Source organism: Monodelphis domestica, chromosome 8 (genome assembly GCF_027887165.1).
Source record: "Monodelphis domestica isolate mMonDom1 chromosome 8, mMonDom1.pri, whole genome shotgun sequence".
Classification (NCBI taxonomy): Eukaryota; Metazoa; Chordata; class Mammalia; order Didelphimorphia; family Didelphidae; genus Monodelphis; species Monodelphis domestica.
In genome coordinates, this window is record NC_077234.1 from 187871992 (window position 1) to 187895774 (window position 23783).

At 35.6% G+C, this 23783-nt stretch overlaps 1 protein-coding gene across 2 annotated transcripts in view; it reads left to right on the forward strand.

Moving 5' to 3' along the window:
* Positions 1-23783, forward strand: part of SEPTIN10 (septin 10) — a 67434-nt gene that overhangs the window by 1158 nt on the left and 42493 nt on the right. For both annotated transcript variants that reach the window (XM_007507931.3, XM_016424893.2), the window contains exons 2-4: positions 17920-17985; positions 20460-20574; positions 21452-21647. In XM_007507931.3, the coding sequence (XP_007507993.2) occupies positions 17920-17985; positions 20460-20574; positions 21452-21647 (377 nt within the window). The remainder of the gene's footprint in view (positions 1-17919; positions 17986-20459; positions 20575-21451; positions 21648-23783) is intronic.

The following is a 23783-nucleotide window of genomic DNA, read 5'->3' on the forward strand; positions in this document are numbered from 1 at the left end:
AAATTGCACTTTGTGAGTATAGAAAATATAGTCTGCAAATTTAGTGTGATAAGTAATAACTTATATTTGCACGGACTTCAGGGTAAAGTACAAATTCATGCTGGCATTCAGGCATTCAGATCAGTTTGCTTTTGGAATATTCTCAGATACTCTTAGGCCTATTCTTTTTTGTAGCCTTTGCTCTCTTCCCAAGCCTGACATCTTTTCCTCTGCAAACCATCCTTTAAGGCTCTGATCATGTTCTACTTTAACAAATAGTACAGATATTTATTAAGCATCTACTAAGGCATGACATTTGCTTAAGCATTAGGAATACAACATCAGTCCTACAGTAGCCATTCTCTCCTATCACTGAAGTAGGCTGTAGGGTAGAATGTATAAAGAAAATACTAGATAAAGGAGCAAGGCCAGTGTAGAAGACAGAGTAAGAATTGGTCTAAAATATAGAGCTTTAAACTTCATAACACATTTAACATAGATAAATCTCCTTTATTCTCACAATAGCTATGTGAATTAGTTCCTGTAAGAGATATGCTCATTTTACATGTGAGGGATCAAGACCCAGAAATTAAGTAAATAAGTCTTTAGGATCATAGAGATGCAGAAGAAATCTTAAAAGGTCCTCACTCCTCATATAATGAAGAAACTGAGTCTCAAGAGATATCAATATAACTTGCCTAAGGTCACACAGGTAAGAAGTTGGGAGGCGACTTAAATTTGACTTCAAGAGTTTGGGATCTTTCCAATACACTACTATTTCCTATCACTCAAAATTATACAACCAAGAGAACTCCAAGAGCTAGATGTTGCATAGCTTACATTGATATATCACTCTAAGGTAGTGATAGTGAACAGATGGCCTGCAAATAGCTCTCTGTGGACATGTGCCCTCTTCTCCTGCCCCCCCCCCCCCCCCCCCGAAAAAAGGCAGAAGGACACTGGTGGAGCTGGTCCCTCTCTAATGTGTCTGGTGACATTTTTTCACATTGCCCAACACTCTGCTTAGGGGATCACACAGAGAATAAGGTGGGCAGCTCAGTGGCTACGGAGCTGGAGGGGGCTGTTCCCCTCTCTACATTCACTGAGGACATTCCTCACTTCCCAATGGGAGCATTTCCTCCCTCTCTGTGTGGGGTAAAGAGGGAGTGGGGGGCAAGGTAGGGAGGGGGCAGGGCTCAGCACTCAGGTGGTGGTGGCACTAGGTTTCAAAAAGGTTTCACATCACTGCCCTAAGGTTTGCAAAGCCTATTCTCTCACACTTCTAACCTGGTTTTGCATTTCTTCCCTTTTGACCAAAAAAGTTGAAATTTATAATAGTGTAGTAGATTTAAAAAAAATCAAGTTTTGTGTTTTATAGCACCTTTGCTACCCTAACTCGAAGTTCCCATTAGATTGTGAGTTCCTTGAGAGCAGGGACTGTTTTTGTTTTGCTTTTCTCTGTATCCCCAAGAGGGTTTAGTGATTATAATATGACTTGTCTTGTTACTGCTGCTTAATAAATGCTAGTTGACTATCCTAACAGTGGAGTTCTCAAACTTTAGATTTGAAAGCTGTATTTGAATGTAAGCATGATGTAATGGAAAGAGTAACCTGTACTTGGAGTCAGTTGAAATGTGGATTCAGTTCCCCGAGACACGGTTAGCCAGATGATTTTGCCCAAGCCACTTAACTTCACTTTCCTCATCATTAAAATGGGGATATGGTACCTGTAGTATCTACCTCATTGAGTTTTTTGGTGATATTATAGATAATGTATGTACTCATGATTTAGAGGAGAGAGAGAGAGACCTTAATGACCATTTCATCCAACCTCATTTTACAGATAAGCAAGTGCTTTGGAGACTTGAAAGTGTCTTGATAAATTATCCTCATTGGATATTCAGAGCAATTTTGTGATGAGTGAGTACAACTAAATGCTGATTAACAAATGAAGAAAAGGAGAATCCAAGAGGTTTAATTAGTAGTGGACATCGATCAATCTCTCACTATTTAGTTCAATTTCTACTATTCCACAGGTCATAAAAATCTTCCACTAAATAACACATTTGATCAGTCTGCTGTCCTTTCTGATTATTAAGCTTTGATCATTTGATCTAGAAACCTTATTCATAACTAAATCAAAATAAAACTTAGTCCAATTGAAGTGTTCTATTCTACAGCTAATTTCTTTTTTTCTACTGCTAATTTCTTATGTATGCAGTGATTATGCCTGATTTACTTTTGTCTGACTTGATTTTTAAAATCAACTTAATATCACTGTCAGTAGTTAAATAAAAAATTTATGAACCAGCTAGATTTGTTTTTCTAGTTCCTACTGAAGGTAGGGTTTAGAAGATTTTGTTTTGGGTTTTTTTTTTAAACTAGTCCTTTTGTTTGGGGAATGCTTTTTACAGATTAGGGATTAAGTCCTACAGTTATTTATTTTTCAGAGTTTGAACTAAAACCCAAGTTTTCCTTACTGATGATGGTGCTTTCAATCTACTATACTATATCTCTCAGGGACACCGTATTGCTAACCTCTTTAATAGCAGAATTGTGTTTTTAAATGCAAGCTCAATTTCGTTTTCCTATCTTCAGAGAGCTATTTATGATTTCCCCTCAAGTGGTAGCTCTATGTATTTGCTACTTCTGAATTATATTATAAAAATTTCATTTTCCATTTCAGTTGTTACAAGTCTTGTATGTTTTCATTCTTCTTTTTTATGTTTTTTAGTTTTATTGAAATCTGAATCTGCTTACTTTGAAACTATTTCCTTAATTTTATTTTTCCCCTCAAATACTTTTTCAAAGTATAGAATACATACAAAGTCTGGCATGAATACTTTTTGTTTTGGTGATTCAGACCATTTTAGCTACCCTGTGCCTCCTCCCACTCATCCAATTCCTATCTATCCTTCAAAGTCTATCTCAAAACTTGCCTCCTCCATGAAGCTGCCCTCACTACTTTGGACTGGTTATGATTGTTATACTCTCAGCACTCCATTATTACCACTTATCTAGTATTTGGTCAAGTATACACTTCTTTATGACATTAAAAATATTCATCTTTGTTGAGGTAGAATGTGTTAGTATATGTTGCAAAAAATGTAACCTGAATTCCCAAATGTAGAGGATCCTCAAAGTGCCATAGTAGCCTATCTTTGCATAGGAGGCAAAACTAAATATATAATAGGTACTTGTGGTTAGCTGAATTGGGCAGATTATTCTGTTAATAAGACTATTTATTATTCAGGGCAAAGACAGATTTATAGTTTGATCTCCTTTGCCTTCCAAGTAACTTAAAATAGTTAATTTTGCTTTCACCTAGCTGTGCAATCTTGGGTAAGTAACCAAACCATATAGTATATTTAGTTTATCATTTTTCATGGTGAAATTAATGGAATAATATAATACTTACTAGGATGCCTTTATTGTGTAGTGTAGGTAACTGCTTTTGATTGTTTGCCAATGGAGTGGATACTCTGGCAGGTCCTATCTAGTCAGACCTTTAAAAGATTAAGGGCTGGCAATGGAACCTTTAGAGGATTACCTAACTAAAGTAGGAGAGACTTATTAGGATTTACTACTAGTTGATGAAGAATTGTTTTGACCTCAGCAACTCATAAAGATGCTCTGCATAGGCAGTGGTCTCCAAAGTTTTGGGAGAGTTATGGGAAGAAAATACTGGCTTTGGCCAGTCCCCTTGGTATCTGATGGAGCCCACTCTTTCTGTGTCTTTTGGATTAGGTCTTCCTGCTTCTCTCTCCCTCCACACATCTCCCTAAGGCATGGGCTATGGTTTTTATAAAATAGCTTTTTAGTTTCTCTTCATGCCTCAAGAACTTCCTCCCTCCAGTCCAACTTCCATTCAGGTGTCAAATTGATCTTCCTAAAGTGCAGGTTTGTACAGCCTCTTGTTCCCCACACCAATAAACCCCAGGCTTCCTATCACCTACAAGATCAAAGCCCTTCAGAGCCTGGTCCCTTCCTATCTTTCCAATATGCTTATACCCAATCCCATGAACTCTTCCATCCAGTGACACTGAAGTTCTTGTTTTTTTTTTAAACCTTATCTCCATCTTGGAATCAATACTGTGTATTGGTTCCAAAGCAGAAGAGTGGTAAGGGCTAGGCAATGGGGGTCAAGTGACTTGCCCAGGGCTACACAGCTGGGAAGTGCCTGAGGTCATATTTGAACCCAGGACCTCCAGTCTCTAAGCCTGGCTTTCAATCCACTGAGCTACACAGCTGCCCCCCTTGTTTGTTTTGAATACTTTGAATGACTTAGATCAGGAGTTCTTAACCTAGAATCCCCTCATGTATAGATTTTAGGAGTTCTCTGAAATTGGATGGGCAAAAATTATATATTTGCTTTTGCTAACTTTCAGCAGAAATTTAGCATTTCCTCCCAATTATTTGAATATCTTCTGAGAAGGGGCCCACCATCTTCACCAGACTTCAGTAGGGATCCAGGACACTAAAAAGTTAAGAGCTCCTGATTTAGATGAAGTTAACTGCTTTTAATAGTCATTTTTAGGAAGAAAGACAGCACTAGATAGGGGTAGGTCCCTCATTTCCAAACTGAATAGAATTAGATACTTATCAAAAGCAGGTTGGTACTATCTAGCAATTCATAAAGACTATTTGCTAATAAAAAGAAGGGTTCTGTAGGTATGGGGATCAATGTTTGGAGCCTTGAAGTATGAGGAAATATAAAGTAAATAGAAAAACATGATAACAGTTCCCACATTTCCATTCTGATTAGGGGAACATAAACTATTTAATCTGAAAGAATGAAACAATTTTAAGGTACTATGTATCTGTTACAGTAGTACATACTGTACAGTAATGATACTTTTTAACAAATACTTATTCTTCTGGCATCCTATTGTTGGAAACATAGATAAGGATACATTACTAAGATAACAGAAAAGAACAAGGGGATGTTGTAGTTAGAAAATAACTGTAATATTAGCTTATGTAACAAATATGTCAAAAAAGTTTACATCTGAAATCTTGGGCAGAGTAAAGGGGGCCTAAGGTTAGAAAGGAGCAGGAAAGAGTTCAGGAAGGTAGCAGGACTCATTGTGTTGAGATTCAGAATTTTCAATGTTCCTTTCCCTTTTTTAACATTTATTTATAATTTCTCTGGGACCCAAATACGAAGCCTATTTTTAAAAGCTGTTTCTTAAGACAAATGTAATTTTAATTAGTCATTTTATGGTGGCTATGTTCTCTCCAGACCAAAAAACCCTGTTCTTCCTTGGAAGGCAAGTCTTTGATTGGAGAAAATGACTTTGATTTCCCATCTTATTTTATAGGTGAAGTACATAATAATAGTCTTGTATATGTTTAGAGTAGTAAGGATGGTAATAGCTAGCATTTATGTGATGCTATAAGGTTTATGAAGTGCTTTACAATCATCATCACATTTTTTCCTCATAACTATGAGAGGTGTTATCTTCATTTTACAAATGGAGAAAATGAGGCAGCAGACATTGTACGACTTGCCCATGATCATACAGCTAGTGTCTTAAAGAATGAATTTGAACTCAGGTCTTCCTAACTCTGTTTAGTGTTTTATCCACTTTATACTGCCTAAATTGCCTTTAATAATTAGTACGTGTCCACAAGGATGGACCTTGGCCATTCAGTATTGCATTATTCTTTTTTAATATCATAGTATGATAAACAAAAATGGTTTAAAAATAGGTTTATGAAAACTTGTTGCATGTCTATATAGCTTATTAAAAGTTATTAAGAGAACAGGTAGGTAGCACATTGGTTAGAGAGCCAGGCCTAAAAATAGAAGGACCTGGGTTGAAATTTGGCCTCAGAAACTTCCTAGCTGTGTGACCCTGGGCAAGTCACTTAACCCGAATTGCCTAGCTCTTATTCCTTTTCTGTCTTGGAAGTGATACTTAGTATTGGTTCCAAGGCAGAAGGTAAGAGTTTTTTTTTTAAGTTATTAGGTAAAAAAAGGCAAGGTTTTAAAAAATTACATAAAGATCATCGTTTTTTAGTTGGAAGCGAACTTAGAATTCTGAGTCCAAACTCATTTATAAATGAAGATATTTGTCATAAAAAATGTAAGGAAACCAGGTAAGGCATGTTTTACAACTATAAGTAGGAGATATATTTTAGATATGGTATAGTTATGATCATAAATGATAAATAATTTCAATTACATGAAATGGAAATGCTTTTGCTTTAAAAAAGATGAATACGAGTAGGATAAAAAGAGAAGTAGTCAATTGAAGGAAAAATCTTTGTAATAAATGTCTGCTATTATGCAACATATACAGACATTGAACAGAATTATAGAAGGCCAAAAGTTAATCTCCACGAGCTAAGTGGTCAATGTATATAAATAAGCATTTACTAAAAGAATTACAAACTGTTAACCATGTGAAAGAAACTTTCAAATTACTAATAAAAAACGGAAATCAAGACACTTGAGACTTTGTTCCACACTGCAATGAATTGGCCAAAGCGACAAAAGATGGGGATAGTCTTTGTTGGAGGGGTCATGGATGGAAAGATAGGAATTCCAATGCACTGTTGGTGGAACTATGAATAACTCTGGAGAGCAATTTTGAATTATTTAACAAAAATGACTAAAATGTTCATACTTTTTGACCTACAGATACTTGATGGGCATATTCCCCTGAGAAAAGAAAGTCCCCATATACACCAAAATATTTATAGCAGTATTTGGTATAGTAGCAAAGAAATGGAAACAATAAACTTCCTTTAACTAGGAATTGATTAAATCAATTGTTATACATTTCTCACCTAGTTCTAGACCCCTTTGGACTTTCCACCATGTTCTTAGGAACATGGTAAAATCTCATAGTCCTACAAATCCAATCAACCTTGGTATTTATACCTCATCAGTCAGCACCCTTTACCCTTCTGATTTGGAGGATGGAGCCATAAACTAAAACTTCCTTTTAAAGAGGGGGTTGTCTTTACCAGCCATATTTTTATCTCATACTTGGATCTATATGCTCTTTTGGACCTCTTTGAACTCCTCCATCATATTCTTCTTATCCCCTTTCTCTTTTCAGCTTCTTTTTAATATGTTGTCTTCTCTTATTGGATTTTAAACTCCTTGAGAGCAAGCACTGTCATTTTTTTGTATCCCTAGCTGCACAGTGCCTGGCATTGTAGTAGACCTTCAATAGGGGGAAAAAAAAACCAACTTCTTTTTATTTATTTTTTGGTAAAGATATTTTATTTGGCCAATTACATGTAATAACAATTTTCTACAAAAGTTTTCTGAAGATATACAATCCAAATTAACTCCTTCCTTCTTTTCCCTCCCCCTTCCTGAAGATGGTAATTTGATTTGGGTTAAAAATATATTAGCATGCAAAATATTTCCATATTGTTCATTTTTATAAGATAATCATATAAAACTACCCCCCCCCCAATAAAGGGCAAATACCTTTCTTTGTCATAAGTCCTTCAGAATTGTCCTGGATCATTGTGTTGTTATGAGTAGCCAAGTCTTTCACAGTTGATCATTCTACAGTATTGTTGGTATTCTATATAGTATCCTCCTAGTTCTGATTATTTCATGCTGTATCAGTTCATGTAGGTCTTTCCAGCTCTGCCCGAAATCATCTTGTTCATCATTTCTTACAGCACATTTGTATACAGTCATCAACATATGCCACAATTTGTTCAGCCATTCCCCAATTGATGATCATGTCCTCAATTTTCAATTCTTTGCCACCACAAAAAGGGTTGCCATCAATATTTTTGTAAAGTAAGTCCTTTCCCCTTTTTTGGATCTCTTTGGGATACAGACCTATTAGTGGTATTACTAGATCAAAGGACTTGCACTGTTTTATAGCCCTTTGGGCATAATTCCATATTGCCCTCCAGAATGGTTGGATTGGTTTACAACTCCACCAACATTGCATTAGTGTCCCAATTTTGCCACATCTCCTCCAACATTTATCACTTTACTATCATATTGTCCAATCTGATCAGTCTTACCTTAGAAATGAATAAATGCTTTTATAAAATCTATCATATGTCAGATAACTCATAAATGCTTTACAAGTATTATCTCATTTGATCATCACAATAACCGCGTGAGGTAGTTGCTTTTTTAAAATCTTAATTTTATAGTTGAGAAAACTGAGGCAGGCAAAGTTTAAGTGACTTGTCTAGGATCACACAGCTAGTAAGTATCTGAAGTCAGAATTATGGTGTTCCTGCCTTTAAACCTAGCACTCTAACTGCTGTGTCACCTAGCTACTTCAGTAATCAATTAATAAATGTTTGTTGGCTAACAATGCTATTTCACATTACCATCCTGTGAGAAATGATAAGTACAAAGAAAAATGGAAAGAAAAACCAACCAATGCAAAGTGAAGTAAATAAAACTAGAAAAACAATAGGACTACTACAGCAATGGAAATGGAAAGAATTTTAACAAAATTATCAAAGTTGAATGCCCTGAAATTTCTATGACTAAGGTTGATCCTAAAGAAGAGATAAAAGGGGACATCTATGTCCTTTGGAATCTAGCATATATGATGTCATTTTTCCAATATGTTGGTTTAGCTGACAATTTTTTCCCCTCTCTTGAAAATATTATTTGTTATAGGGATTGGCTCTGTGAGTGTTGCAGAGAAAGAAATACATTGGGGAACATGGATGATAAAAAAGAGAAAAATGTAACTTTTTTTAAAGAGATAACCTTACCACTAAATCTTTCCTTCTCCAATATATGTTTGTTAGAGGGATCCCTGATTTTTTTATTTTTTTACTTTGGATAAACCTCCTTAATTAAGAGATAGAAGGCCTTTGAATTCTGATGGTTGCCTGAGGCAAATTCTGAAACTCAGTACAATAAAATAACCATTTAGTGAGCCAGAATCTAGTGCTGGGGAGAAATTCTCACACTGTGGGGAAAATGGAATACTCTGGGTAAGATTTAAAAATTCTAGTCAGTACTTTTATTTAAAAGTTAATCTAAAAGGAATACTTTCATTGAATTCAAAAGCAATATATTAAAATCAAGTTAATGGTACATTTTAATATTTTAAGATTGTTCTAGGTTAAAGTCTGAGTTTGGATGACACTGGCAGACTTGCTCCTCCTTGGAACTCCAGGAGACTTGCTGACTCCAATCCCCTAAAGGCTAGTTGTTAGGAACTAAAAAAATCTAGTTAAATTGATAATATATGTGTGGTACCAAAAGAGTTCTAGAACTGCTGGCTCTCCCTTGCTCTGAGCTCTGCCCCTTTGGTTATTCAACAACTTGGCTGCAGGCCATGAGCTTGATTTGCTTATAAGATCCTTAAAGAACACTGAAGTCCTTCCAACTACAGACCTGGTACTCTATCCATTGTGCTACTTAGCTGCACCTGAAGAACAGCTGGAGAAACAGTGACCCCTAGAATCTCTTTGTTCTATATCCCTACTTTATTGGTTATAGTAATGGAGTCCTAGTTTCCTTTGGCCCATCTTGGAAATTGTAGCACCACTAAATTATGACACTACCCTGGCACAAACCTAGCTACAAAGCCCTGAGATGTGTGTAGACTGCAGCATGGTACATAGAGTGAGCACTGGAAATTCAGGACACCTAGTCTGTTATACCACTGTCTGAGTGGCTTTGGGTAAGTCACTTCTCTAAGCCTTAGTTTTCTCCTCTAAAAATGATAGGGGTAGGATTATATAATATCTAAAATTTCTTCTACCTCTGAAGTTCTAGGGTATATAGCATACTACCACTTATCATTTTGGGAGAATTGACTTTTAGATCCTAGTGAGAATCTGAGAAAGCTGTCTTTTATCCAAACCTGGAAATACATATTACTTGATTTCTCATAGTGGATGAAAAGGAAAAATGTGAATAACTGAAACAGAACTTGTTAAGTGCCTACTATGTGCCAGTGACATAGCTGGCTCCTATTTATGCTCCTTGAATGCTATGGAGCAATGATGCCATTCTGCAGGTCCCAACCTAGTTCCTTACTGTAAAACTCAACTTGAGCCTTCCTTACTAGAGCCCCTTTTATGGTGTCCGATGGCCTTTGACTCTATGCTGTTTTGGGCTGGAAAAGTCTCACTCTAGTTTCTCCTTGTAGTTCATGATTACTGCTTAGTATGGGATACTTCCTGGATTTTTGTAGGAGTAGTTTTAGAAGTGAGCCAAATTATTGCTTCTTCATTGTTTTTCAAAACTGTTATATTCTGTTTTATATTACATAAAAGGGAGATTAAGATTCTTTATCAGGGTGCAGCTAAGTGTCTCGGTGGATTGAGAATCAGGCCCACAGATGGGAGGTCCTAGGTTCAAATCTGGCCAGAGACACTTCCTAGCTATGTGACCCTGGACAAGTTACTATTACTTCATCTGAAAACTGGTAATTCTAAGGCAGTTTCAGGGCTTTCTTAACCCTAAAAGTATATAATTGTCTTTCAAAGATTCCCAAGTCTTGGTGTGATAAGACAGTGTTTGAGGGTTTTAGAACTAATGAATTAAATATCTAATGTGGTTACTGCCATCTCACCTCCCTTTTATATAAAATTCCAGGGGATACCTTCTAAAATCTTGGGAGTTCTGTAGAATAGAACACACTGGTTCTCTGCATAAGCCATTTTCTCTCAAGTTATAAAGACAATAAGAATTAAGTTATACAACTAGTTTAAAAATCTGCTCCCCAGCCTCTCATGATCAAGGCAGGTTGGGATAAAGTGGTGAATTTCAGGAATATTTGGTAAGTATTGTAGGGAAAATCACAAAATATTTTGGCCATGGGAAAGACTGAGTAACTCCCAGCCAGTGACTGACCATAAGGAGTACCTTGATTTTTTTTTTATTGCTACCATTTTATTTAATAAGTGAACATAGGATAGATAGACATACTTTTCTCCTCCTAAACATGGAGCCATACCCAGAGTTCATGGAGAAGTCCCCCAAATCTATAATGCTCTAATGAATTTTTAGATATAGCAGCAGGGAACTCTTAAGGAAGAGTGGAAGTTTCAGGCAAGTCAAATCACCACCATCAAATTAACCTCCATCTTTCCTCATCTCCTAAGGAAGACTGCCCAGGATCCTGAGCCCAAGGGCCTTGGGAATAGCAGTGCTTCCAAAACTACCAGACTGCCCAGAAGAGTGAAATCACTGTGGAGAGGAGGCCTGCCTTTCTCATTACAAGCAGCAATAACTTTTAACCAATTGCTACCAACAGGCAGGTTGATGTAGGAGCCCTGGGAGTAGCAGTACCCTATAGACCTGTGATGTCAATTAAAAGTAGATCCCTGAGGGCTGCATATCATCTGGTTCAGTGGCACTTTGGCACCTCTACTATAGTTCTATTTCTAGACCTTAAGAGCAATATTCAGGGATACCACTCTTATGGAGAAGGGGCCATGTAACCCCACTAGCTGCCAATCATTTTACATAAAGAGGATAGACAAGCCAACCTAGGTAAAGCAACAAGGCATCCTGAGGGACATACAGGCAGTATGTGCCACACAAGTCAAGTCATCACCACCTTCTCTCATACTTTAATGGAGAATGTCCAGGACTCTGGACCAAAATTGCCAGGGGAATGGCAATGCCTTCAGCTTGGTGCTCTCTGCCATTGTTCTGGGAACGGACCACTATGGAGATGTAGTCTGGCTCCTGCAGGGTCTTTATAGAAAGGTACTGAAGATCCAGAAAAGAAAATTTCTTGCTGTTAAAGTCCTTGGCATTATAAACCAGTTCTGCATCACAAAATGCACTCACTATGTGCAAGACATTATGCTAAGCACTGGTGATACAAAATACAAGCCAAAAAGAAGACAGTACCTGCCCTCAAAAAGCTGACAGTCTAATGATCAAAGATAGCATTAAAAGAAAAAAGAAATGACACTCAAACATAGAAATATCTGAAAATCACCACCTATGTCTTGCACATAGTGAGTGCTTAATAAATATTTGTTGATTGACATACTGATTTCACCTTGTGGACTGGTTATTCTCCCTGTATTCCCCTTGTGATAAATGATTGAGAATCTCTTGACCTTACAATGAACACTTTTTGATTCCAGGGTTGAGAGGATAAATCACTTCTTTGTTACCAGCACATATTTGGTTCTGTTATTTCAACAAGAAAAATATTTTAATCCCCAATTTTAAAAAATAACTACCAAATAATCTCTGGAAAACATTAACTTGACAAAGCTATTTATAATCCTTCTAGGTGACTCAGGCTTCCTGATCAAAATATTTGCCCACAAGGAGATTATAAGAAGGCTTTTGGTCAGGTCCTCAGAAGGTCAGGAAATGAATAAACAAAGGGGAATATTTCATAGGAACTTTGAGTAGAAAAACTTAATGAAGATTATATAGAATCTTACTATAAAAACTGCAAAACATATCCTGTTGTCACATATTCATTGTCTTGGAAACAATGTGCTTATCAGTCAAGTTGCTTATCAAATAATGAGTAGACTAGAAAAATAAGCCATGTATATTAACAAGCATAATGAAACCTTAAAATGACATTTTGAGCCAGGATTTATTTGGTCATGAGAGGTCCCTCATAGTTAGATTGATCAGTTCAAATGCGTTCTCTAATGAACTATATAACAATATCATGTGTAAATTTCCTTAGTCATTATTAGGTTTTATATATATTTTTATGCCTCCTCGATAGCCCGAGAAAAGGGCTAATTTAGAATGGTGGTTTTATGACTGCAGATAGTTTCTCTCTAGCCTGGGACATATGTAGCTTCCCAATCCAAAAACTTCTATAGGCTCCCATTTCCTGCCAGTTAAAGTCTAAATTCCTTAATTTGGTTTTTAAGATCCTCCATAAACTTGCTAACTCTTTGGATCTTTTGTTCTATAGATAGATGTAAGTATATATGTTGTAAGAGAGAAGTTACAAAAGGAGAGAAAAAATCAGATCCAGTAATGCAAAGGAACAGTTCAAACAGGGGAAGGGCAAGGAATACACAAGATTCCAGGAAGGAACAGATGAGTTGGGAGAATTCAAAACTGTCAGCTTACTTCTGGTCAGCTCTCTACTGGAGTGGATGGTCTGAGATGGAGGATCCCTGGACACTGATTACCTTCCAGTGAACCCCTCAATCTCTCTGGTTCAAGCTGAAGACAAAAAGTAGACTGGAACTTTATAGGAAGCCATCTACTGAGAAGATCTCTTTCCCCCAAATTGTCCTGAACTTCAACTTATAGCCAGATTAGCTTAGGAGGAAGGACAAACTCAACAACTGACAGAAGGAGGGTCAGGCAGACAGTCTGAACCCCTCAGGATTTGGGGGGGGGGAGGTCAATTACTAATCTGTAGGGATTCCTGTCTCCTACTTTCCTCACCCAACACCCTCACTCTCCTTGCCCCGTGTATTCTCAAGAATAAAGTGTTACCATTTGGATCAGGTCTGCCTGCTTGCTGATATCAAAGAAGAAGACTGAGGATTTAGAGAGAATCATACCATTCCCCAAAAGGGAGAACTAGTTGAAGACCAGGGCTGAGGAGGGAATTAACTCTCAACAGGAAGGGTGGTAATTGGGATATTGGGAGGATACAAAGGCAGGAAATTTACCTGCTTCTCAGAAGCAGCTAAGATCAAGAAGGGAGGCAGTGGGTCATTTCTCTAAGATTTTCTCCTGCAGTCCTTAACCTCTATCTCCCAAACCCAATCTCTGAGGAGACATATTCTGTCCCTCTGGAAGACAAATTGTGCTATCTTCCTGAAGGGGAAGAGAGGGATGCATCAATCTCTTCCTTCTCTCCATTTCTTCATTTCTCTCACCATCTGTCTCCAGTTCCCCTGTGTGTGTGTGTGTGTGTGTGTGTGTGTGTGTGTGTGTGTGTGTGTGTGTGTGTGTGTGTGTGATACCTCCTTCTGGTCATATATTACAATGTGAATGTATAAATATACATGTACAGTTCTCCTCTGCTCTTATATGAAATTTCTTCCTAATTTCTCTGTTAACTCATTCTCCTTTTTTTTTTTACCATATACCACGTACAGTCCAGATTTAGTTCTTTGTTCTTAAGTTCTAGATTTTTATTAAAGTCCTATCTTCCTCTCCTCTTGTCCTTAGCTCTTTATTTTTTCTTAACTTAAATTTTATTTTCCTAGAGATGCTGGAGGAACAACATAGGAGAGAAAAGAAATCCTAATAGATTAATAAACATTTATTAAGCATCTACTATGTGCCAGGCACTATGCTAAGTGCTGTGGATAAAAAAAGGGAGCCAGTTTCCCTGTAGACCTTGTGCTTGTAAAATAATTTGAAGTCTACAAACCTGAACACAGAACTTATAAAAATAATTTTTTATATTCCAGAATGAATTTAACTTGCTGAATGTAAAGATTGAACTTCAGTCACTGTAGATTTAGTAATTGCTTATTAAATGAGTTTAGATGCTAACACTGCATGTGTTGTACATATTCAGATTTTATTACTATAAAAAGTGGAATGGCAAAACCTCCCTTTTTTGTGTTAACTTTATTGCATCTTTTTAAGTATGGTTTATTGAAAAGGCTGTCGATATTAGATTCATGACACAGGAAAATATTTTTAACACAAAACTTGCTTGACAAAAACATCTTGCTTCACTTTGGGAGCAATTGTTCTTCCCCTTTAGTTTTAAAATATTTCTTCTTTGAATAAAATTTTTCTTCTTTGAAGTTATAACTGTAAACAGTAAGTAGATTCTCACAATTCAATTTATCACTATTTAAAAGGTGCAAAAATATCCAAAGTGACCCAAAGATTGCTGTGTGTTTGGTCTTTAAGACACAACAGGATATCATGGGATTTATGGGGAAGTAAAATACAATCATCTTTAACATTGATTCTTTTTGGGGGGGATTGTCTTTAACATTGATCCTTTGGTTAATATGTTGCTGAAGATCAGAGGAGATTTTTTTTTTCAATTAAAAATGCCCATTGATTTTCCAACTCTTCTTCTCAAAGACTTGAAAACTAAAGGTGAATTCTGGAGTCTTTAGAAATTGTATAGCACACAATCTTTGATGGTAAGGAGATTTTACCCATATCTACCCACATATACTTTCTTTTGTCAATTTTTTATACCTTTACAATATTTCTCTTGTATTCCCTTCTTTCCATTCACATAACCATCCCCCTAATTCGAATGCTCATCTCGTCCTACCTGGATATTGAAGTAGACTTCTGGTTGTTCTCTCTGCCTTTAGTATATCTCTTCTCCAGTTCATCAGCCCAGGTTCTTAAGATACAGGTATGACTAAATCATCATCATTCTCAGTAAACTCCAATGACTCTCGGGTACCTTCAGGATTAAATATTAAGTCTTCTGATTTTTAAAGCTTTTCACAACCTACATTTCCAGCCTTCTTTCACTTTAATCTCTTGCATGTGCCCTATATCTAATGAAATTGACCTTTTTGATGCTTCTTGTATATGATATTTTATTTCCTGTCTCTTTCCTTTCTGCCAGCTATTCCTCCATTCCTGGAATGTTCTCTCTCTCTGCCTCTGCCACTTGGCTATCAGAGCATCTTCCTTCAAGACTCAACTCCAATCCTATTTTCCAAAGGAAATCTTTCTCCCATTGGGTCTCTCCTTCTTTTCCCTTTGAGATTATCTCCCAATTACTAAGATGAAGTTCTATCTAAAACATGAAAACAACCAGGTACATGCAAGCTATAGATATCTATCTTGTTTGTATTGGTTATATATGTTTACACCTTATATCTATCCATATTTCAGATGTAGAGCTACATATCTATATCTTGTGTGTTATCTGTTGTGTATATGTGCTCTGCCTCCATTAGAATGTGAACTTGTTGAGGAGGAATGATCATGACTTAATTTTTCTTTGTATTCCTAGTGCTTAGTACTCATCAGACACAATAGGCAGCTAGATGGTTCAGTGGATAAAGAATCAGGCCTGGAGATGGGAGGTCTTGGGTTAAAATATGGCCTTAGACACTTCCTAGCTATGTGACCCTAGGCAAGTTGTCTAGCCCTTACTACTCTTCTGCCTTGGAACCAATACATAGTATTGATTCTAAGACAGAAGGTAAGCGTTTTAAAAAAAGTTTGTTGACTGATCTAGGTGAAAATGTCTGTTACTCAAGCATGGGTCTGGAATTTAGGAGAGTTTGGGGTTGAATATTTATTTGGTAGTCAATTCGCTTAGAGGCAATTGGACTAATGGAAACTGGTGAGATCACCCAGGGACAGTATAGGGAGAGAGAAGAAAGGAAGGTCTAGAACAGAACTCGGAGTTAGAGGATGAGAGATGGATGATGAGCTACATGTATGATGGGTAACTCTGAAGGAACAGTCAGGCAAGAAGTAAGAGAACCAGCAAAGAACAGTGTATAGAAGCCGAGGAAGGAGATGGATACAGGAGCATACTATAATGCATATCTCCCTCTAACCAGTAATACTGTAATATAAACTTAAGCATTCCTGATGCTCCTTTTTTGCTTTTATTTTTGCTTCCTTCTCTTTGCTCTTGATTTTTAGGGTAAATTATTAATTTTACCTCTTATAGAAAATTCTTTTAAGAAGTGTTTGTTAAGTGTCTACTGTGTGAAGGCACTATAGGTACAAAGACAAGATGAAATATTGTCTGCCCTCAAGGAACTTGTATCTGCTGAGATACAGCCTGTAATACTAGTGAGATGGTCCCCCAAATTTATACAGTACCTTATGGTTTGTAAAGTGCCTTACAGATAGTATCATTTTCTCTTCAGAACAACCTTGAATGCATAGGTATGCAAGTTCATACCAAGTAGTTTTAAGGAAGAGAGAATACTAAAATCCCAAGGGGAAAGAGGGTCAGGGAAGGCCTTTGTGTAAGAGATTGCACCTGAATTGTACTCAGAAGGAAGCATGGAGTGATAAGTTGTAGGTGAAAAGAGTGTGCATTCCAGAAAATGTGTCCAAAAAGCAGTTAGGCAACGGAAAGGTTATTTGTGGGCAGCAATTAAGCCAGTTTCACTAGAAGGGAAGGAATTAGCATTCATACAGTACCTTGTGTGTGCCAGGCTCTACCAAATGCTTTTTTTAAAACTCTCATTTCATTTTCTCAGCCTTGCAAGGTAGATGCTAGGAAGCATGTGTGAAGGAGTAATATAAAATAAGACTAGACAGGTAGATTGGAGCCAGATTGTAGGGAGACTTTCAAATACCAAACAGAAGGTTTTCTATTTTATCTCCAAGACAATAGCCAGCCATTGAACATTTTTGAACCAGAGTCAGGACATTGCCACCATGATATGATCTGGTCATATCTATATATTTCAAGAAAATCAAATTGGCAGCCTTTTGGAAGATTGATTTTTATGTATGTATCTACTCTACAACTATTTCTGTGATATATAGTGAGTGTGTAGAGGGCTGATTTTGCAATCAGGAGTTGGATTCAAGCTCTGCTTTAGTCACTGTGTCAGTATTCTAGTGGAGACTTAGAAAATCACAAATTAATATTATCCATTTTTATTTATTTTGTTAAACATTTCCCAATTATATTTTAATCTGGTTCTGCCTAATTGGGAGTTTTGCATAGACCTAATTGATAAATGAGTTACTGATCTGCCTTGATAAAGTAAGTTTCTTGGCTAGGATTTCCTTACTCTGATGAAGTAAAAAGTTTAGACCCTTCCCTCCTGTCCTTTCCCCCTCCTTGAAGATAATGTATTTCAGTGGATTGAAAGCCAAGCCTGAAGATGAGAGGCCCTAAGTTCAAATTTGCCCTCAGACATTTCCTAGCTGTGTGACCTAGGGCAAGTCATTTAACCCCCATTGCCTAGACCCTACTGCTCACAGAAGATGAGGTGTTTTTTTTTTTTAATTAGTTTCTTGTTTGGTTGTTGAGGCACATTAATTTTTTTACTTGTTTTTTTATTTTTCATGGGTTTTTAATAAAACTTTTAATTTTCTATTTTTAGGTTTTACAATCCCTTGGGGGGTTAAAATCATGTCCCAGCCCCCAACCAGGCAAAGAAGACAAAGTAGTGAGTATATATATATATATTTTTTTTTGCTAGTATTTTGTTTAAGATTTTTAAAAAATAATTTCTTTTTAAGTAGTTTTCCATGGTTGTATGATTCATGTTCTTTTCCTCTCCCTTTTCCCTCCTTTTTCCTGGAACCAAAAAGCAATTACACTGGGTTATACATGTATTATCTTCTTTTTTCTTTTTGCTCGTATTTTATTTAATATTTAAGAAATATTAGTGATTATATATTTTAGTCACATGATTATGTGAATTATGCTTTAAATATGATTTCATGAATTGATTTTAACCAAGAGATCTGGAAGATAATTAGTGTGATAGAGACTTATGCTTGACTTTATTTTATTTGTTTATTTAAAAACCCTTACCTTTTGTCTTAGAATCAATATTGAGTACTGGTTCGAAGGCAGAAGAGTGGTAAGGGCTAGGCAATGGGGAGCAAGTGACTTGCCCAGGGTCACACAGCTAGGGAGTGTCTGAGGCCAGATTGAACCCAGGACCTCCCATCTTTAGGCCTGGCTCTCAATCCACTGAGCCACCCAGCTGCCTGCTTCTGCTTGACTTTAAACTTATCCATGAAAGCATTCATGAGTTAAAGCCAGAATGACTGATTTAATAATTAGTAAGGATTCTCAGACTTTCTGATCTGAAAACTGTTTCATCTAGGTAAAATACCTGGTTTCATATTCACAGTAAAAGAGGGAGAAAAGCAGTGCCAGATCTCATTAACAATGCAAAGAGTAGCCTTATTTTGATGAATGCTGCCTTAGAAATTTGTTACTAATAAAGCTATACAACAGTAGGGAAAAGCTTGCCCCAAGTGGATTGTTGGTTCCCCTTTCCCCTAGCTTTAAGTAGAAAGCATGGCTTTCTGGGGATGCTTTGTTGATTGTGGGATTAGACTATTTGACCACTAAAGGATCCTTTCAGTTCTAAATTAGTTTATTCTCAAATAACACGATAAGTTTAATATATTATTAATTTGGATTTAAAGGAGGAAGGCTAGTTTGTACTAGTGGGAATTATGAATTATAGCATTAAAGATGCCTTTTCAGCAACATAGCCATTGCAATTAGTTTAGTAATACTCTTGTATTGCTCAGTGTTCTCTCCATTGACTTCTTTTTAAAACCTTGTCATAGAATTGATTTTCTAAGCATCAGTTCCATAGCAGAAGAGTGATAAGGGCTAGGCAACTGGGGTTGTTACTTGCAGGGTCACACAGTGAGGAAGTGTCTAGAGGCCATATTTGAACCCAGGATTTATAATCCTCCTTCTACATGTAGAAGCTGGGTATTCCTATTTTGAGAAAAACAAAACAAAACAGACCAAAGCACCAGAAAGCTAACACTCCAATGAGCATATAACACATTTATTATCAGAGTTTTTACTAGTGCTTGAAATGAGTAGCACTTGTCATGCCTTTCCCCGGCTCAGATTCCTGTTCTACTATTTTGTATTCTCAGGTGGATGAGATTTTAGTTCATGTCCCTTACCTAGGTACATGGTTTATATGTAATAATAAATAGTAAAGGGGCTTCTATATCTGGAAGTCAATAGTGAACAATATCCCACCTCAGCCCTTTATGATAGAGTAGGTGCCATGACTAAAGTCTTTTTGATAGTTTAGAAATTAAATTTTCTTGGCTAGGGTCCAAGATTTAGACTTTGATTTAGATTTTAGATTTGCTTTCCAAGGCATTTAGTCCATTCTCAATTGGAACAAGATTTCATTGCATTATTTTAATTCAAAGTATGAAAAGTGTCTATGGGGCAGCTAGGTGGCTCAGTGGATAGAGTGCCAGGTCTGGAGAAGGGAGGACATGGGTTCAAAGTGGCTTCAGACACTTCCTAGCTATGTGACCCTGCACAAATCATTTAATCCCAGTTGCTTAGTCCTTTCTGCTCTTCTGCCTTAGAACTGAACTTAGTATCAATTCTAAGACAGAAATAAAGACAAAGAAAGAAAGAAAGAAAGAGAAAGAAAGAAAGGTAGCAAAAAGTAGCTATGAAAGAGTTGGTCCTTTTGATATATAAATTTGATTAAATAATTTAGAATATTTTTCCATGGTTCCAAGATTTATACTCTTTCCCTCCCCTCCTCCTTCCCCCCTTCCATAGCCAACGAGCAATTCAGATGGGTTTTACATATGTCATTGACCTTTTGATATATATTAAAAATAAAGGTTTTTCTTTTTCTTAAATGGATTTATTAAATTATTTAAATCCCAGGACAGAATGGTGATAGGATTTAGAGTGGGATTAAGACTTCAGAGAAGATTATCTATTCCAAACTTCATTTTACAGTTTAGGAAACTGAGGTCCAGAGAGATTAAGTAATTAGTGCATAATCATATAGATGTACAAGAATCAATAAGGTAAAGTAGGAAACTAATTTTTCCTCATGAATAATAACATGAATTCTTGTAAAAATTGTTGTATTTTCTACTAATTAAAGGTTTTTACTCATAGGATGATTCTCTTCGTTGTTTAAGTATTAATGGCCGTGTTGGTTTTGAAAATTTGCCTGATCAGTTAGTCAACAGGTCCATTCAACAAGGGTTTTGCTTCAACATTCTTTGTGTGGGTAAGTGCCATGCTTTCTGAATATTTTCTAATATTCCCAAAATATCCAGCACAATCTGTTTTAAAAAATTACAAATGCTGATTTAACACTTGTCCTAAGCTGTGGACCTCCTAGGAAGCTGAGGAGTTGTACATAGAAGCACAGAGTATTACCATTCTGATTTTTATTCATTTCCTACAAATTGTATGTATAATTCATCAAGCAAAAGTACCTTTTGTTGACAGTATATATTATTGGTTATGTAGATATAATTGATAAAAATTTACTTTAAAAGTTTTACTGAAAATTGACAGGAGTTATAGGAGTTTTTTATTAGCATGTGTTTCCTTCAGTCAACATATACAAATAGTGTAGCTACTCTCATATGCAAAGCTGCTAACATTTTTTGGCTTTATAAATAGATTCTCATAATCAGAACCGTTTGGAGCCATTCTTTAAATCTATATTTTTATGGTGATATTTTCTATTGGAGACAATGACCTAGCATTTTCAAATTAATCAAAATATCAAAATATTGAATTATTAAAATATGACACTTAAGTTGTTTTCTAATTCCTTTAAGAATTTTATTACTTTTCCAGAATTCTGGTATGTTCTAGGTATGTCCTTTTGGTGGGAATCTGATGGACTATGGAGGATGCTGTAAAATTGAGATATTAATAGCAGCTACTCTGCAGGTTTGTCATGAGTATCAGATGAGATAATAAATGGACAGTGTAGCAGACACATTGTAGGCACTATATAAATGTTAGCTATCATTAACAACTACTGTTATTAAACTTTATCATTTCAAGTTCTTGGGAGTCCTGAAGTAACATTAGATTTTTGTTGTTTCTTATATATTCTCATGTATTTATGAAATTACTTTTCATTTCAGGGGAAACCGGAATTGGAAAATCAACTCTGATTGACACATTATTTAACACTAATTTTAATGATCTTGAATCATCACACTTTCACCCAAATGTAAGACTTAAAGCACAGACATATGAACTCCAAGAAAGCAGTGTTCGGTTGAAATTGACCATTGTCAATACAGTAGGATTTGGTGACCAGATAAATAAAGAAGAGAGGTTAGTTTTTCCTTGTTGGTATAACATTTATTTAAAATTATTAATCATTTAAAATCTTGGGTTTCTAAAAAACTCTTTGCCTTTGTGGATCTACTATGGCAGTAACACCCATACTCTGGTTTGCTTTTACCATATTGTATCTTTTTATTTTTTGTCCAAATTACATTTTTCTCTCCTAAGTTGTAAGGACTTTAGGAGTAGGGATCATATTGTTTGTTTTGTCTCTATTGACTAGAACAGTATCTGAACTTCAATAGGTATTTAATAAAATGTTTAAATGAAGGAAAAGTGAATCTTCCATTTTTTTGAAAATTAACTTGAGTAAATTTTTTTATTTACATTTTGCCATGAGTTACTGCATGTAAGGTTATAATAATTTTATAGTAATTTGATGATTATGATTACTATTAAATAGTACTATTTAACGATCATAATATAGTTTTATTATAATTATTAACCATGACATCACAGTATTTATTATTTATAACTATTTTACATATTCCCATATTATGTAATTATTTATTATTAGATTTTTATTATTATTAACATTTATTTTATTGTATAATTGCTATTACTATTAATATGTTTATTCTAAGTATAATTATTTAAGTATTAAGAAATAACTTATATAAACTTAGTGAAAGGTACAGATGCTAAATAGTAATATGATGATTGGAACCAAATGAAGATAATAAAAATTTTAAACTTTTAAATTTATTTCTACCCAGAAATAAGGAATTTTCTGAAAAAATTTAAAAGCATAAGCATCTTTATTATAATTTTCTACATTTTTGTAACAAATAAAATTTATTATATTATTGGTGTGTTACATATTATATATTAAAAAATAAATTGTAACTCAAACCCAATTTAAATAGGGTATAACATCAGAATCATGTAAGTAAACAACATTCCTTTAAGGAGTAAGTCCCTTCATAAGGACATTTTTCTTTGTGTTAGCGGTTCTTTTTAATTTTTAAATAGATTTACTGATTAGGAAGTTTGATGTTATAATAATTGAACCAGGAAAGTTTGAAATTTAGAGAATTCCCATTTTAAATCTTTTTATGAAGTAAAAAAAAATTTTTTTTTGAAAAGTGAGTAATCCTCTCAATTTCTTTTCTTTCTTTTTTGGGGGGGATTTGTGATTTTCATATCTCAGGTTTGTGTAAAGTGAAATACATCTGTTTTCTTCAATTGTGTTCCACTTTTATGTAGTTTTATTATTTTGGATGAGTGTCATAAATAGGCCCATTAGAATTCTGTCTTAATTTTTCTGCAAATGAATTATTAACTTTTATTTTCAATAATAGCTATTACTTGTAAATGAATAATTCACCTAAGTACTTAGGGAATAGTTGAATGATTAACCAGAAACTCCAGAAACTTCTCATAATAGAAAGTATTTATATTTACAGATGGAATTGCTTTTGCTGCTTTTTTTTCCCCAAACTCTTATCTTGGTTCTAAGATAGAAGAGTAGCAAGCGCTAGGCAATCATGGTTAAATGACTTGCCCGGGAAGTGTCTGAGGCCAAATTTGCACCCAGATTTTTCTGGTACTCTTATCCACTGCCCTGCTTTTGTTGCTTTAAAAAAAATTTTTTTTTTTCAGATTTGTTTAAAAAATCAACAACTAAAAATCATTCGACTAACTGGTGTTCACCTCAGGTGTGAGCTTGCGGTTGGGGGGAGATAGTGTAAATAAAGGCAAGAACATATAAAATGTAATACACCTTTCCTTTTATATAACTCCAGATTATATGTTAAGTATCAATATCAACTTCAAACTAGTTGTGTGTGCTTTCTCCTATATCCATTTCAGCCTTTTCTATGGCCACCTGTATAAGAGCAGAGAAACTATTCTTGGTATTGTGACTACATTTTAACTTCCTTGTGCCCAGCCATTCTTCCAAACATATCAGTGGCATGCCAGCTAGCTTACATTTGTCAGTGGCCATAGATTGAGCCTTTATAATGAGCCAATGATTTGACAAAAGTGAATGTTGATCACAAGGAGGACTTGCTGAACTATAAATGGGGACCATCCATAAGTGCCTCTGGAGATGGTTTAAAGTATGTGCTTTCCTGATAGGTCAGTTTCATTGACCTTTTATATGAAGGAAAGCACATTATA